We start from the raw sequence: 18862 nt of genomic DNA on the forward strand, positions 1-18862 counted from the left end.
TCAGGGGGCACTAAAGCCCTCCAGATAAAACCTAAGATCTTGTAAAAGGACACAAATACACAAGAGCTACCTTAACATGTATCAAGTGACATTGCCACTTTAGGAAGTACTTATTGTATTAGTGTGGAACCAGCCTGTACCTGTACTTTGGAAATATTTTGGAGTTGTAATGATAAAGCATAGATTTATTTCATCTATCAATTCAACATCACTGAGGGCTATGTTAAAATTACTGACTTCTCAATTCTGCAGCTTCTCCATGTTAAACAACCTCTTCTTATTTTTTTAAGATTACCAAAAAATTCCACTGATGACCACTGCTCCAACCAACATGCTGTAGTCAAAACCATATTGCCATGACAATCTGCAATGTTCCTTTTTCTCTTTTTTCATTTCTTATTCCTACTGATCTTCAGACAACCTTTCACTTCCTCTGACAGCCATTCTTATGGTGACCTATGCCTTAGCCAGCCAGTTTCTCCTTAATATGTCCTGTCAGTCCAGCCCATGTACCTGTTCATGGAGCAGCACTGACAGCTTCCGTGTTCTTTTTCTAAACTTGTTGAAAGGAAGCAAGGGGAGGTCTTGTAGGACAGTGTTTAGAAAGTCTATAGTTATGTACTGCAATGTCCTAGGCACTCACATTCACTCACCACTCACTCACTGACTCACTCAACTCCCAGTCCTACAAGCTCCATCCATAGTAAGTGTCTTATATAGGTATACCATTTTTTAGCTTTTATTTTGTATTTTTACTGTACCTTTTCTATGTTTATATTCACAAACACTTACCATTGTGTTACAATAGCCTGCAGTATTTAGTACAGTAACACACTGTACAAGTTTGTAGCCTAGGAGCAATAGGTGTGCAATAGGCTCTACCATCAGTCCCCAATATTTTTGGCACCATGGACCAGTTTCATGGAAGACAGTTTTTCCATGACCAAGGGGTAGGGGTGGGGGATGGTTTCATGATAATTCAAGTGCATTACATTCAAGTTCACCTTCTGTTGTGTGGCCTGGTTCTTAACAGGGCTGGACTGTTACAGGTCCATGGCCCAGAGGTTGAGGACCCCTGGGCCATACCATCTAGGTTTGTGTAAGTGTATTACGTTGATTTGAAAATAGGTACTAAGACAGGCTTCTGTGGAGATGTTCTACATCCTATAAATACAACAGTTCCCCTTATTCATGAGATATACTATCAACCAGTGGTTATTGGTGCCAATTCAATGTCAACAGGAATCCTCAATTTGGGGTGCAATGAAGAAGGAAACTTAATTCAGTGCAAAACAGCTCAATTGTGATACAGCATGGCTGCAAAGACAGTACAGCTATGAGGCAGCTCTGGGACCAGGGCAAGCTGCTCTCTAGCTAGACACCTCTGCTGCATGCAGTCTGTCTTTGTGCTGGACTGATCTGTTCCACTCTGTTTCAGGGAGAACCTTGATGTTTTAGCTTAGCTGCAGAAATGTAGTCTTTAGTCCTTGGTGGAAAGGGAAAGTGCACTCTCAGAGTCAAAGGGAAGCTGGTTTATATAGACCAAACTCCGTGACCCTGATGCCTGATTGGTCTGTCCTTATGCACATGAGGGCTCTAAATCTTTGCAGTTTGATTGGTCAAAAGGGCACTATCCTGATTGGTCAGAATAGAATTGCTCTGATTGATTGATGAAGGTGTTGATGAGGATGTAGCTGCATAGCTCCAATGAAATGGAGAAAGCCTCCGTCCTATTGGTTGAAATGGGATTCCAGGAATTCGTTTTTAAGGGCTGGCACAGGTGGCAGAAACACAGTGCTGGCAGAGGGTTTATTGCAGAGGCAGGTACAATAGTTCAGTGCAGGCTTCTCCATGAAGTGCAGCTTGCATGGGAGACCTCTGTGTAGAAATGGCTGTTAGGCTTTGTTTCAGTTTGTTTTTGTTTTTGTTTTTTAATTAGAGCCCAGTTAGCCACTAGAAGCCCTCCTTACTAGGTATCTTCTTTCTCAGGACCCACAACATGTTCCAAGATCCCAGTGTATGCCTGAAACAATGAATAGTACTGAACCCTATACATACTATGTTTTTTCCTGTCCATGCATACTTATAATAAAGTTTAATTTAAGCACAGTAAGATTACTAACAATAATTGTTAATAAAATAGAACATTTATAACACTGTACTGTAATACAAAGCTATGTGAATGACTCTGAGACCATTATTAAGTAGAATAAGTGTTACTTGAATACAAACATTGTGATAACATAACTGTCAATCCTATACATGGATGGCTACTAAGCAACTAATATGTGGATAGTATGTATACACATTGTGGCTACACTAGTCAGAGAGATGATTCATGTTCCAGGTAGGACAGGAGGTTAGCAGGAGACTTTATTATGCTATACAGAATAGCATGGAATTTAAAATATATAAATTGGTTTTTTTTCTAGAATTTTTTTTTAATATTCTTAGACCTAATCAATCTCACTGATACAGGAGAAAGTGAAACTGCAGATAAGGGGAGCTACTGTAATGCAGGGTTTTCTATCTTGACATGATTACATTAGTGCCCATAAAATAGCATAATTAGCCCTATGTCTTAGAATATAATATATTGGTTTAGTTTACATTGTCTTTTATTCTTATCAATTTTATTACTAATAAATGTAGTATTTTGTCATATAAAAAGCAGCTTACTGATCAGTTATATGATTTAAGAGAACATTAAAAAATTTAGACATTTTTCTTCAAAGCCTAGTGTTGGACAGATTGCATTCTCTCTCTCCATATCTATATATAAACACACATATATTTGTATATATGTATACATACACATTTATGATTACACACAAAATATATTTATTCATATACACATGTACATATATAAACTGAACTTAGTTATGCATTCATTTACATACACATATGTACATATGCATGTATCTCAATACTTAAATAGTAAAAATGAAAAACAAATGGTTCCAAAATACCATCAGACATAATTTTCTTTGAGCTGATGCTTTCTGTGTTAATAAAAACACAGGTGAGCAAAATTGGCAAGCTTTTTTGTCAAAGTCTTTATTTATTCATAGCTGTTCAATAGAAAATAATAATCATTATCATTGTACTTTATCTCCATTTGGAAAATGAATAACAATTTTCAGATTCCATTGGAAATAAAAAGCAAAGTTTGCCTGGATGCAAGAGGATTAGCAGAGAGGTTAAATACACTTCTTTTAATGGTGTATTATATCAAAATTGTATAAAATTAAGACTAGACATCATTAAAAAATGTCCCATAATGAGTATATTTGTATCACAGTTATTTGATTAACTTTATGGCTTAAAATATTAATATCATAATTTTTGCTTTTTCCTTTTCATGTGTTTCCTGTCCTTTGGGTTCAATAATCTTCATCATTTTTGAGAGATACATGAGAGTTAAGTGTTGAAGCTAATTATTGACTGCAAGTTCCCAACATTCTTCTTCTGATATTTTTTATAATTTGAAATATGTAATTTGAATTTTATAGTCAACATCAATTTTTAAAGGATGAAATATCTGAAAATTTAGTTAAAAATAAAAACCTATATAAAGTTGAATATTCATTTGTTTGAATTCATATCCTGCTATCTTCCAGTTATTCTCAAATTAACAGAAATCAAACTAGCACAAACATAAACATATTTTTTTTTTTTTGCCTCAAAAAGTGACATTTATTCAAAGGGGAAAAAAAAAAAGAAAAAAATGACAAGATGTCCATCCCTTGGCTCCCTTCCCTCCCCCCTTCTGCTCCTCCTCAGCCCCCCCAAGGACTGAAGCCCGGCTAGGGTGAGGTGGCAGGCCAGCCCCTCTCAGATGAGGTCAGCAACGTTGAGGGGCATTTCCTCAATGGAGGTGTTGTAGAAGGTCTCAATGTCCCGAAGAGTCCTCTTGTCTTCTTCTGTCACCATATTAATAGCCACTCCCTTACGACCAAAACGTCCACCCCGACCAATTCTGTGGATATAGTTTTCCCTGTTGGTGGGAAGGTCATAGTTGATGACTAAAGAAACCTGCTGTACATCAATGCCTCTGGCCAGCAGGTCAGTGGTAATCAATACTCTGCTAGAGCCAGAGCGGAACTCCCTCATGATTACGTCTCGTTCCTTTTGGTCCATATCTCCATGCATAGCAGACACGGTGAAGTCTCGGGCGTGCATCTTCTCAGTGAGCCAATCGACCTTTCTTCGAGTGTTGATGAAAATGACTGCTTGGGTGATGGTGAGGGTTTCATACAAGTCATATATTGTGTCCAACTTCCACTCCTCTCGCTCCACATTGATGTAGAATTGGCGGATACCCTCCAGAGTCAACTCTTCCTTCTTGACAAGAATCCGAATGGGGTCCCTCATGAACTTCTTGGTCACCTCAAGCACATCGGAAGGCATTGTAGCGGAGAGCAAAACCACCTGGGTGTTGCTGTTGAGCTTTTGGAATATGTCATAGATCTGGTCCTTGAATCCACGACTTAACATTTCATCAGCTTCATCCAGTACAAACATCTTGATGTATTTGGGAGACAGGTATCTGCGGTTAAGCATATCAAACACACGGCCTGGGGTGCCCACAATGATATGAGGAGCTTCCATCTGCAGCTTCTGCACCTCAGCACGCACGTTGGTACCCCCAATACAGGCATGGCAAGAGGCACCCATGTAATCTCCTAAAGCCATGACTACCTTCTGTATCTGCTGTGCCAATTCTCTAGTAGGTGCCAGGACCAAGGCCTGGGTGGCCTTCAGGTCTAATTCAATCTGTTGCAGAATCGATATGGCAAAAGTGGCTGTTTTTCCTGTCCCAGATTGGGCTTGAGCGATCACATCATAACCCTTGATACAAGGAAGAATGGCTCGCTGCTGGATGGCAGAGGGCTTCTCAAAACCATAAGCGTAGATGCCACGGAGAAGGGACTCTGAGAGGTTCATGTCATCAAAGCTGTCAACAATCTCATTCCAGTTACTCTCGATGACGCCTTCAGGGTCCATTCCATCGGGGCCATTGTCTCTGGATCGGGAATCCTGACTGGCAGACATGATCCTTAGAAACTAACATATATTTTTTAATATATATAAACTATTTCCATTTGGCTTTGATTGGATTTTTATGAGTATTTTTAAAATAATGGCAAAAAACCAAATATCATAATTTAATTTTAAGCTTGTAGACATTAGTATTAGTAATTATTGCTAATAAGTTATAAAGGTATTTTTGGAAAAAATATTTACATCTCACATAATTATATAAAGGTGAAGAATTATCTAATTAGTTATGGAAAATACAATAATATAAAATTAATTAATAATTTATGGTACTCCTTCAAGTCTTTATCAATCTATCACTTTTGTTTCTTCACATTTTAGACAAATGATCTCCACCAGCTCTAAATTATCTCTTACAGAGGGAGGGAAGATACACCAAAATTATCTGAAATTTATTTTCCATTTTGTGGTCTTTGTAAGCAAGAAAAACTGGTATAATTCTTTAACTTCAGAGTTTTAAGGATGTTAGCCACATATACAAAGAACAATAGTTCTGAAACTATCCATTCTTTCATTTAATGCAAGATTCAAAATTCTCTTTGGAAATGAGACCATTTTTCTAATTCTTTTGTATCCCATGTAATACTTTAATAAATATCAATACTTCAGGAATGAACTCTCAAGGTAATTGTATTTTCTTGTTTGATTTATATCAATTTTAAATTTCTTTTTAGATTTTCTAGACATGGTAAAATTAGTGTAGTTGTTACCATGCCCTTTCTTCTATTTGTATTCAACCACCAACTTGTTTTCTGTTTCTATGAGTTTGATTTTTATATTTCACTTATAAGTGAAATCATTCAGTATATACACTTTCAATAAATTTATTATTTTCTCAAGTTAAACTTGATTAGTTTGAACAAATCATACCTACTTTGAACTGGGTACCTCTGGACCCTCTTCAACCCTCTGTCACCCATGGCTAAGAATACAAATGAATGTATCTTCTTTTAGATTTTCCAAAGCAAAGAATTGACATTTCAGCAATTTAATTGCCATCTGGACTTAAAAAATATTCAATTTAATTAAATTAAAACACAAAACAAAACAAACAATAAAAAACCCACATTAACCTGTTCCTTTCACCTCCTACCTCTCACCTCTAGCAACCATCAATCTTTTTTCTCTGTTTATGAACATGTACTTTATTTTGTTCAGTTTTTTTTCACATTCCACATATAAGAGAGATTACACAGCATTTGTCTTTTTTTGTCAGACTTATTTCGTGTACCATAATACCCTCTAGGTCAATCCATGTTGTTCCAAAGGGCAAGATTTCATTCTTTCTTATTGCTAAATATTTCAGTATATGTAATATGGAATTTATTATATATAATAAATAAATAAAAGTAGTATAAATTTTATATATATAATCTCACAGTTTTTTTATCACTCATCCATTAATAAGCACTTAGGTTGCTTCCATATCTTGGCAATTATAAATAATGCTTCATTGAATGTGGGAGTGTGTATATCTTTTTGAATGTGTTTTTGTTTTCTTCAGATAAATACTGAGACATAGAATTACTGGATCATATGGTAGTTCTACTTTTAATTGTTTAAGGAACTTCCATATTGATTTCCATAATGACTGAACCAACTTACATTCCAACCAGCAGTGCACAAGGGTTCCACATCCTCTCCAACACTTATGTCTTGTCTTTTTGATAATTACCACTCTAACAGGTGTGAAGTGACATCTCATGACCTTTATTTGTATTTCTATGATGGTTAATGTTTTGAGCATCTTTTGATGTACCTGTTGGCAATATGTATATCTTCTATGAAAAATTATCTTCTCGTTTTTAACAGGATTATTGGGTGTGTGTTTTTGTTATTGAATTTTATCAGTTTTTATATATTTTGGATATTAGCCCCTTATCAGATATATTATTTGAAATTATTTTATCTCATTTACCAGGTTGCCTTTTCATTTTATTGATGGTTTCTTTTGCTGTGCATAAGCTTTCTAGTTGACGTTGTTCCACTTATTTTTGCTTTTGTTGCTTTTGCTTTTGGCGTCAAATTTTTAAATATCATTTCCAAGACTTACGTAAAGGAGCTTACACCTTTTTTTTTTTCTTTTGGAAAATGTATGGCTTTAGATCTTTCATCAAGTCTTTAATTCACTTTGAGGTTATTATTGTGTATGCTGTAAGATAGTGGCCCAATTTTATTCTTTTTCATGTGGCTGTCCAATTTTCCCAACATTTATTGAAGAGACTTTCCCTCATTATATATTCTTGGCTCCTTTGTCATAAGTTAATTGACCATCTGCTCATGGGTTATATTTCAGGCTTTTTATTCTGTTTCATTGATCTCTGTCTCAGTTTTAATGCTGATACCATGTTATTTTAATTACGATAGCTTTGTAATATAGTTTGAAATCAGGGGATGTGATGCCTCCAGCTTTGTTCTTCTTTCCCAAAATTGCTTTGCTTACTTGGGGTCTTTTGTGGTTCCATACAAGATTTTTTACTTCTGTAAAAAAAAAAATCTTTGGAATTTTTATAGGGATCATACTGAATCTGTATATTGCTATGGTATCATGGGCATTTTAACAATGTTGATTCTTCTAATTTATGAGCATGAAATATCTTTCTGCTTATTTTGTCTTCTTTCATTTGCTTTATTAATGCTTTGTAGTTTTTAATACGCAGGTCTTTTACCTCCTTAGTTAAATTTATTCCTACGTATTTTTTTAGTTTTGATGAAATTAGAAGTAGGACTGTTTTCATTATTTATATTTCTGATATTTCATTATTAGTGTAAACATAACAAATTTTTGTGGATTGATTTTGTACCCTGCAAACTTTACTGAATTTATTAGTTCTAATATTTTTATGGACTCTTTAATGTTTTGTATATACATTATGTCATCTGCAAATAGTGACAGTTTTATTTCTTTCTTTCCAATTTATGTGTTTTTTATTTTTTTTTCCTACCCAATTGTTCTGGTTATGTCTCCCAATATTATGTTGAATAAAAGTGGCCAAGAGTCAACACCTTGCCTTGCTCATTATCTTAGAGAAAAAGTTTTCAGTTTTTCACCACTGAGTATAATGTTAGCTGTGGGCTTTTCATATATTGACATGTTGAAGTACATTCCCTCTATACCTAGTTTGCTGAGAGCTTTTATCATGAATGGATATTGAATTTAGTCAAACGCTTGTTCTGCATTCAGTTTACAGTCAATGTCAACATAATCGATAGGACTTTGCATATTCAGTACTTATATCTTGAAAAAATTAATAGGACTTCAAAATCAGATGATTTCAATTTTTCTAAATTTACATAGTAATTTGTTTATTGCTCCATTTGCTTCCAGGCATAAACCACAACATTTTATTCCTTATGCTAGCAAAACTGGTTCCAGAGAGTAGAGCTCCAAAGAGTTGTGAGAATAGTTACTAGCTAAGAGAACAGCATGAGAGTTCCCTTAAAATAGTATTTTTGTCACATTTTCTAAGTAAATATTTAGTAAGTTAATATGTGTCACAATTCTATAAAATGTGAGAAGTATTGTTTCTAGTTTTTGAGAATTTTAACATTTAAACATTACTTTTTAAATACCTTTAACCTTTAAGATCAATGTTCATAGCTTCAATAAGTTAACCACTGCTTTGTACTGATTTTTTCTTCTAGCTAAAGTTAAAAAAGCATTATAATGTTATGTTGGTTTTGTAGTTTTAGAATTCTGCAGGATGTCTCTCTTCAAAATTCATTTTCCAAGATTTGGTCATATGCCATTACTAAAATAATTCTTTTTTTTTTTTTTTTAAGAATAACCTATGCTGACTTAATCAGTACTGTGTTATCTGCACCAATATTATGGCAGTTGGAATCTGATAAAACAAATTAAATATAAACCATTAAGATCTACTCATGGAGTTATAACCACAAACCAGAAGGCATATGGTGAACACTGCATAAGATATTTATAGGCTTTGCACTATCTGCCAATAAAGAGTATAATATAGAAAGACAAGGTACTCAAAAACATTTATTATAAAGTAGTGTTTTCTATCACATAGAATTATATATATATATATATATATATATATATATATATATATATATATATATATACAGATATACAGACCTCCCTGGCTGGTTTGGCTCAGTGGATTGAGCGTCGGCCTGCGAGCTAAGTGTCGCTGGTTCGATCTTCCAGTCAGGGCACATCAGAGAAGGAAAACTCTGATTCCAAAAAACCTCCGCTGCCTTGTGGCATACCTCTTCAGGGGAAAGACTAAGGGAGTAAACCCCGACAGAAAATCCGGAGCCGGAGTCCCTAAGGAGGTTTGACGTTGTAGTCAACACCGGCAACTCCTGCGGCGCACCTGAAGCCAAGCTGTATTGACTCCGTCTTTCCCTTGGACCCTTCAGCTGCAAAGAGAGGGGGGGTCTGCTGCATGGGCAACAGCAGACCCTCCATATCACCCTGCCCAGGCTCTGTAGCTTCAGCTCCACTGGAGATGACACTCCAGCGTCATCGCAAGATGTCGATTCAACACGGGAGGAGACAGATACCGTGTCACTCCCGAGTCGGACTGCACAGCCATTCTCGGCGGTGCAGATAGACTCTTAAGAAGCTACACCATCGTCTCTCGAGACGGACGGCTGCCGACAATATATATACAGAGTCTAATATATACATAGAATAAAGTGAACAGTTTTATAAAATATAAAAGTAAGTAGTTGCATACCATGCAATATTATAAAAGCATTATATAGATAATACATTAAAATAATATTTTAATTTGTTCATTATGTGCTCGGCTTTCAACATAGACTATAAGCTTTTCTATCCCTGAGTACCTAACACAGTGACATACTTATACTACGTGATTAATAAGGGCTGTTAAGTATAATAAAGTAATAAATCAATATTTTTCAGTTACTCACTTTTTAGTTATATATTGATTGTGCTATTACAGTTGTTCCAATTTCCTCTCTTTGCCCCCCTTCATTCAGTACCCCCTTCCCTCCAGCAGTTCCCCCTTAGTTCATGTCCATGGGTCATGCAGATAAATTCTTTGCCTTCTTGATTTTCTATACTGTTCTTAACATCCCCCTGTCTATTTTGTCCCTACCAATTATGCTTCTTAATCCCTGCACCATTTCCTCCATTTTTCCTCATCCCCCCAGCTGATAACCCTTCAAGAGATCCCCATACCTATGATTCTGATTCCACTCTGGTTGTCTGCTTAGTTTTTGTTGCGTTTTGTTTTGTTTTTTAGATTCAGTAGTTGATAGTTGTGAGTCTGTTGTCATTTTAATGTTTATAGTTTTGACCTTTTTCTTTTTCTTAAATAAGGCCCTATAACATTTCGTATAATAAGTGCTTGGTGATGATGAACTCCTTTAGCTTTACCTTGTCTGGGAAGCACTTTATCTGCCCTTCCGTTCTAAATGATAGCTTTGCTAGCTAGTGTAATCTAGGTTGTAGGTCCTTGCTTTTCATCACTTTGAATACTTCTTGCCAGTCCATTCTTGCCTGAAAAATTTCTTTTGAGAAACCAGCTGATAGTCATAGGGGAACTCTTTTGTAGATAACTCTCTTCTTTTATCTTGCTGCTTTTAAGATTCTCTCTTTATATTTAACCTTTGGCATTTTAATTATAATGTGCTTCTTTGGGTCTAGCTTGATTGGGACTCTATGTTTCCTGGACTTATATGTCAATTTCCTTTGTCAAATTAGGGAAGTTTTCTTTCATTGTTTTTTCAAATAAGTTTTCAATTTCTTCCTCTTCCTCTTCTCTTTCTGGCATTTCTATGATTCAGATGTTGGCACTTTGAGAGATGCCAAATTGAGGAGACAAAGAAATCATCATCATCATCGGCAGCCGTCCGTCTCGAGAGACGATGGTGTAGCTTCTTAAGAGTCTATCTGCACCGCCGAGAATGGCTGTGCAGTCCGACTCGGGAGTGACACGGTATCTGTCTCCTCCCGTGTTAAATCGACATCCTGCGATGACGCTGGAGTGTCCTCTCCAGTGAAGCTGAAGCTACAGAGCCTGGGCAGGGTGATATGGAGGGTCTGCTGTTGCCCATGCAGCAGACCCCCCCTCTCTTTGCAGCTGAAGGGTCCAAGGGAAAGACGGAGTCAATACAGCTTGGCTTCAGGTGCGCCGCAGGAGTTGCCGGTGTTGACTACAACGTCAAACCGCCTTAGGGACTCTGGCTCCGGATTTTCTGTCGGGGTTTACTCCCTTAGCCTTTCCCCTGAAGAGGTATGCCGCAAGGCAGCGGAGGTTTTTTGGAATCAGAGTTTTCCTTCTCTGATGTGCCCTGACTGGAAGATCGAACCAGCGACACTTAGCTCGCAGGCCGACGCTCAATCCACTGAGCCAAACCAGCCAGGACAGAACAAAACCCTAGAAAAAGAACTAAACAAAACAGAGATAGTCAACCTATCAGATTCAGAGTTCAAAACACTGGTGATCAGGATGATCAGAGAACTCATTGAGTACAGCAACAACATAAATGAAGAAATGAAGGCTACACTAAGTGAAATAAAGAAAAATCTATGAAGAACCAACAGTGAAGGAAAGGAAGCCAAAATTCAAATCACTTTGGAACATTCAACCAGAATAGAAAGAAGAAACAAGAATTCACTTTGTTTAAATAGACACAGCCTAAATTATAAACTTTTGCCTTTAGAGTGAACTTTTCAAAACAAATAGCTCACATCCTTTTCATTTTGTTTCGTTATGTGACCTCAGCATTGCTGTTTACTAAAAGTAATGAAGATAAGAAAAGAACAATGAAGAAAGGGCAAATGAAAATATTTGGTATATAGATTAAAGGATATTATGTTAATTGCCATTTGCCTATGGAGTATTCAAATTAAGTTTTTCTTGGAGGGTAACAGATCTTGCTTACTGAAATACTGAGGAAAATTGGTTCCAAATAAGTTAAGAAGAAAATGTTATCTAGATATTGAGCTTTAGATCATAGATGTAGTTAGAGATAAGAAAACGATTAAATGGAAATAATAACAAGAAAACAATTACATAAGTGTGAATAAGATGTGTCAAAATGAGTCACCATCTTCTCCAAATTCTGGATGATGCTAAAGATTGTGTTAATCTTTGTCTGATTTCTGTGTTGTCTTTTGCTTTAATGGAGGGTTTTGAATGTAGAAATAGCATTTTTATTTGTTGACAAATCATCAAGCACTATGTCATCCAAGAAAGAATTATGCTTAGTGAAATAAGCCCAGCAATGAAAGAAAAATACAACATGATATCACCTAATACAGGAGACTAACGAACAACTCAAACAAATGAACAAAATTGAACAGGGAACAGAAAAACAGTTATCGGGGTAAGGAGAATAAGGGAGTAAATAGGGGAAGGGTCTAGTAAAGGAACTAGTATAAATAACCCGTGGACATGGACAAAGGGGTGGGGAATGACTGTGGGAGAAGGGGTGGGGTGGGTGGGAGGGAGAAATGGGGGGAAAATGGGACAACTGTAATAGAAAAACAATTCTTAAAAAAGTAATAAAGAAGAGTATGCTTTGACTATCTGGAGAGCTATTCTTTTTCTCAAAAACTTCTTTTGAGAAACAATGTAATTAGATGGACTGAGAAGTCTTGAGACAGTGAATATAGAATACAGTTGTTTACTCGTTTGACTGCACTCTGCTCTATTTTATATGTAATCATAATGGAAACAGACAGAATCATTTTTATTTATTTCTTGGGCTATAACTTAACAATTGATCCATATTTTTAAAAAGTATGATGGTGAGATGGTTTACTTATTTGTTTTGTTTGTTTGTTTAGTGGAAAAATCTTACCTGGCACCGCAAACAGATTTTAAAAATTTTAATGAATCAACACAGATATCCTAACTTTGTAATCCATACCTCATGAGAACTGTTTAGCACAATTTTCCTAAAGTATCTTCTGAAATGAGCCAGTCACTTAAAAACTGTTAAATCCACATCATACATTGTGCTCTAACAATGATTTTGGTAGAGAATAGAGAACTGCAGCCCCTTATTCTTTAATATGGCCCCTTAGCTAGACTCTGCTGTGTGATTCCTCTGGTATCTTCCAGGCTAGGTATCTCTTGGCTGTTTTTATGTCAGTAACCAGTACTTCCTGCCAGGTCAGGAAGGCATCAGCTGAACAGCTCTCTGCTCCTTGTGTTCTCTTCTTCCAGCACAGGATCGTTGACATGGTGTCTTGGCATGGTCCCAGAGAAAGAGAGGGAAGGTGCAAGACCTTTTGAGACACAGACACATCACATAGGCTACATTGTATTGGTCAAACCTGATTCAAGAGGTAGGAAAATACACCCTCCTCTTGACAAAAAGAGTTACAAAGTCACATTTTGAAATTGCCTGCACACAGGAAGGGAATAATTATATCCATTTTTTTTTTCAAACAATCTATCACACATCCTTTCTGTCTTGGTTGTCTGCAGAGTGAAGTTATGGCTTGACAATATCAACAATGGTTTTAATTCTCATTTTGCATTTGCTAGTACAGACCAAATTCAAATTTGTACATAGTATAGTCATGTATTTTGTGAATTTTCATGAACATAGTATCAACTATGGAATACAGTTAGTATAATCCTTAAGAAGAGTTAAGAACAAGTAAGAAATTGAGTTGTCTTTTTCTCTCTGCATTCAGCATGTATATCTAGTCAGTTTTGAAAGACATGATTTATATTTAGTGTGATTTTCGTTAGGAGTTTCTTAACATGGGGTATAATAAATGTTAATTCAAGTTTAGAATGAGTGGCGTCCTGTCCCCATTTATGAATATAAGAAGGAACATTTGAAAGAGAGTCATCGTTTCCATCATTAATTTGCTAATTCGCACACAAAGAAATGGCTCATGGAGAGTTTAGATACCTTTGTTTCAAAATTCATTTTCTTCAGAATTCCTTTGCTTGAGCTGAATGGAAAAGATTTGTCAGTTGAGTAAAGATGCTTCATCTCCTTCACTGATGCTGCCGGGAGTTATTAATTAGGCTTCTGAATTTGGCGCTGATCTTTCCTGGTCACCGTGATGTGTCATTGAAACAGACCCATTAAAATGAGTGATGTGTGTTGTAATTTCATTAGTGTCATCAATAATGTATTACACTTTCCTTTTAGTAGGCTCTTTGTGTTGTGTGTGGGTCAGAATGACTGTATGAATTACATTTATAAGATCCAAATTGTTACAGATGAGGAAAGATAGGCATGAGGGTGGAATTAATGTTATTTTAAACAGGGTAAGTACCAAAATGATTTCAATTAAATAATATTTTAATTAGGTCTGATGTCTCTACATGCCATACTGAGATACATGTTGTGTGTATGCAAATAGGATGGTGACTTATTGAATTAATAACATGGTCCATTCTTTCTGCAAGGAAACTTTTCTGCAGGAGTGTGTAAGATGAGGAGTGGTTTGCTAAGGAACATAACAGACACTTGATATGGAAACTCTTCAAGTGTATTTTTTCTCTTTTTTTTCCACATATTTTCCCTTCCAGACATGTGCCATTGAGTACCTAGTGGTTCATTCCCAGTCTGCCCCTTATTTGAAAAAATAATTGAGAAGCAGAGACATGTTTGGTACTCTGATGTAGTATATATTGTTGAAATCTTACCTCCACTTACCTGAGGTTCAGTCTGGGTGACATTATATGGGAATACAGAGTTTTAGCTTAGAAACTTCCATTGGAGGCATTGATCTAATTAAAATATTTCTAAAGCAGGAAGTATTTGCATATTAAAAAATGGTACAATAGTAGTTTTGCTTCACTGGAATAACTCTGTAGTACTTAGGGTTAATGACTGAATGTGTAAGAAAGTTCTCAGAATTAAAAAATATAAGAACATGGTTGAATTTTGTTTTGTCCATTCAAATATTAAAATTAAAATAATGTGAAGGTAATTTTTGGAAAAGAAATCCAAATGCAGAAATTTAATTTATACAAGCAGTGAGCCAGATGGTTTTTAGTGCATGAAGAGAAATAGAAAAAGTTGATCTACTTCTGAAAATCAGTAGGAGAAATTATACTTCTCATAAAAATTTAAAGAAGGTATCTTTGTTATCCTAGATTTGTTTTAAGGTAAAGCAATCTATGAAAGTAAAAAGCTTCTATTATAATAAAGATCAACTAACTTAAGTTATATCAGAAGCTACACAAAATGAAAGTTTTCTCTTATCATGAAAAATCCTAGTTGCTTTTTTGCAACTAAAATCTCAGTACTTGCAGTTTTATGCTGATTTGTATCCAATTTGAGTAGAAACGGATATGAGTGTTTATCTTACAGAATAGCTTGCCACAGCCTACTACTTGAATCATGTAGCATATTGAAAATGTGTTTAGCTCCTTGTAGAATTTTCCAAACCAAAAAAGGATCCATTTCTATTCACATGGTTTGTTTACAGTCATTTAAAAAAATATGCTACTGTGTTGCTTCCTAGTTAGAAAAAGCAAATGTTGGCACAGAACAGACTCCATTTCACTGGTCTTTAGGAAATATATGTATTGTTTTCCAGTTAATAAAAACAATAAACAGTAATCTTATTTCTTGTCCTTTCAACCCAAACATTCTTTTCAGGATGTATTTTTATTCTTCCACATTATCTCTCTGTTAGATATTTTACAGTAGTATGGTTGAAATTTTACATACATATTAAAAGCCTGTGCTCAAACTTAAATGAATTGTCATTGAGGGAAAAATCATCTAACCTTTGTGAGTATGTTTTATTAATATCTTATCTTTAAATATAATATTAATAATATTTAACATTTAATAACCACAGAAAGGTAGGAATGTATTTCATGCCAGTGTATTTTGAAAATGTAGAAAAGTCATTGTAACAGCCTGAAAATCATTGAATGTGCTCCCTATAATACATTAATTGCACTATTTCAACTCATTTAAGGGGCAGTTCTGAAAAGCAAATAATTAATATTTTTGATTGTCAGCATGCTGAGTGATATGTCCTGAAAGAATGAAAGTATTTGGTATAGCTTTTGAAAATATCTATTACACTTGTAAGTTCTGGAAATACATTTTTCAATAAATGATTTACAATTAAACATGAGATGAATAAAGGGGAGGAAGAGATTCAAACTTATAAATATTATAAAAAACTTATGAAACATGGCCATTATACTAATTAATTATTATTGGTAAGTCAGTATATGTTCTCTACAAAGGAATACTTCTTAAAAGATTGAATAATTAAAACATTTTAAGCTTTTTAAATCTTGAAATACCTTAACTATTAAGGTATTTTTGTTATATGTTTGTTTTATATTTTTAATTTAATTTATTAAGGTTACATTTGGTTAATTAAATAGGTATCAAGTGTACAATTCACTTATGAGAAAATAGTATTCTAAATGTTAAGTATATAGAAAAGAAGATAAAATAATATAATGAATTTCAACAGTTATTAACCAATGGTCAACCTTGTTCCATCTATGCTTTCCCAGATCCACCCTTCATTTCCTCTCAGACATTTTGAAGCAATTCCCAGACATAATAACTTTCATTTACAAATATTACTGTGTGAATTTCTAGAAGATAAGGATCCTTTCTATAAACACACTGATACCATAATCACACCTAAAATATAAACAATTCCTTAATATTAACAAATCTTCAGTATTCTATTTTGTTTTACTACTCATTTTTTTTAGTTTGTTTTTATAAAGGTCCAGTCAAACCTATAGCGTGTGACTGGTTGATATGTTTCTTTTAGTCTAAAGCAGTAGTCCTCAATCAGGGATCAATTTAGCCCCATAAAAGATATTTTTACCCATCTGGAGACATTTATGGTCTGTGGACTGAATTGCTGTGGACTGAATTTTTCAGTTTTTGAAAAATATGATACATATGTCAAGATCCCTAACCAATGTGATGGTATTGAAGGCGAGGCCTTTGGGTCATAATTAGGTTAGGTTAGGTCATGAGTGTGGGGACCTTGTGATGAGACCAATGACCTTATAAAAAGAGAAGACAAAGGGATTTCTCTCTGTGCATGCACCAAGTAAGGCCATGTGAGACTCTATAACCAGGAAGAGTCCTCTCACCGAGAATCCTGGTGGTCTGGACTATGCTGGCTCTCTGATCTCAGACCTCTAGCATTCAGAACTGTGAGAAGTCTATGGTATTCTGTTAGAGAAACCTAAGCTGACTGAGACAATTACTAGTCTGTAGCGGGTGGATGCCAAGGATACTGCTAAACCTCCTATAGTGCACAGGACAGCTGCCACAAAAAGAATTAACCAGACTCAAATGTCCATAGCACAAGGTCAGAAAACCCTGGTCTAGAAGTTCCTTCTTCACCTGTTTTGTATTATGATTTACTTGTTTAATAAACTAGATAATTTGTCCTATAAAGTTTCCCACTGTCTGTATTTTGCTGATGACACACCATGCTATCATTTATCGTATTTCTGTGTCCCTTGTATTTATTAGCAATTAGATTTAGAAGCTTCATCAGATTTTTAGCATAACTACTTCATTTTATTTTATAAAGAGCATGGTGGAATCTTTCCATGAGGAGACACATAATGTCTGATTTTCTCTCATCACTATGGGAAACTTTTGATGATCAATGTCTATACCCATTAATTCATTAGAGTTTGAAAAATGATGTTATAATTTTATTACTTCTTTATCTATTGCAAATGCAGTAGTCCCTCTGTATATCGCAGTTCACTTATCACAGTTCACTGTGTCACGGGATTTTTAAAAACATTATATTTAATTATTTATCACGGATTTTTCACTATATTGCAGGATTTTGCGGTACTGTATACATATGTTGTTAAAGTTACATAGGTTTAAAAGTGTAGAATATGTTTAAGAATATAAGTTGTGTTTATAAAAGTGTGGAAAAGGTTAATAAGGGAGAGGGAAAGGTTAATAAGGGACTGGGAATGGTTTATAAGTGTGTGGGAAGGGTTTATAAAACCTTAAAATATATATAAATACTAAAATAAATGTAAGGTTCCTACTTCGCGGATTTTCACCTATCGCGGGTCAGGGGGAGGTCGGGGGGTCTGGAGCATAATACCCGCGATAAGTGAAGGAATATTGTATCACTATTTCTTGGAAATATTTATTACGGTGTTTGATATGAAAATAGCATTGTGCAGAAATCACTTACATATTTCATATTTCTTTTTAGAAACATCCTGTATCACCTTGATAACAAGAGAAGTCAGTTTTCAATACTCCTAGAAGCTTGGGAGCACTGCAAGTCACTTGCATCGAATGAGACCTTTCAAGAAGCTCTGTCAAAGGTGTTGCACAGCATTAATTCAGCTCAGGTTTACTTCAAAGCAGGACTTAATGTGTTCGACAGTGTCTTGGTTGGAAATAACTGAAAAAACTCTCAGCATTTTAAAAGGTTGCTTACAATTTTTCAAGCAAAAGCTCTAATCTGATCAAATTTTCTGACATTGAACTTTTCCCCCAATAGCTTTTTATACAAATCTAAAGATATTATTACATTGTATTTTAATAGACATACAAAAAAAAGCATTTTGCACATTTAATATTTTTCTTATATCTGCATTTCTGAATATATAAAAGCAAGTTATCGAAATAATACTTAAGATTTATCTATTAAAAAGAAATCTACTGTATTTTTATATATATAAAATATTTGGGGGGAAACGTTCCAGGAAGTTTTGGACAATTTTCGCTCCTATGGATAAATCACATAGGAACAGAAGTTGTTTCTTCCATTAGAGCTTTTAATGACCTACTTTCTGTAATAGAAATGGAGAGTTGATATGGTTTCAGATTAACTTCG

At 35.0% G+C, this 18862-nt stretch overlaps 1 protein-coding gene and 1 pseudogene across 1 annotated transcript in view; one reads left to right on the forward strand and one right to left on the reverse strand.

The window, feature by feature from the left end:
- Window positions 1-18578, forward strand: part of NAALADL2 (N-acetylated alpha-linked acidic dipeptidase like 2) — a 669716-nt gene extending 651138 nt beyond the window's left edge. Inside the window, exon 13 of the mRNA XM_090276711.1 lies at window positions 18233-18578. Within this exon, the coding sequence (XP_090132837.1) occupies window positions 18233-18431 (199 nt within the window). The 3' untranslated portion in view covers window positions 18432-18578. The remainder of the gene's footprint in view (window positions 1-18232) is intronic.
- On the reverse strand, window positions 3710-5055 carry LOC150020897 (eukaryotic initiation factor 4A-I pseudogene; annotated as a pseudogene).
- Window positions 18579-18862: the final 284 nt, after the last annotated feature.

Source organism: Furipterus horrens, unplaced genomic scaffold, assembly GCF_987537825.1.
Source record: "Furipterus horrens unplaced genomic scaffold, mFurHor1.1.pri manual_scaffold_1, whole genome shotgun sequence".
Taxonomy (NCBI): domain Eukaryota; kingdom Metazoa; phylum Chordata; class Mammalia; order Chiroptera; family Furipteridae; genus Furipterus; species Furipterus horrens.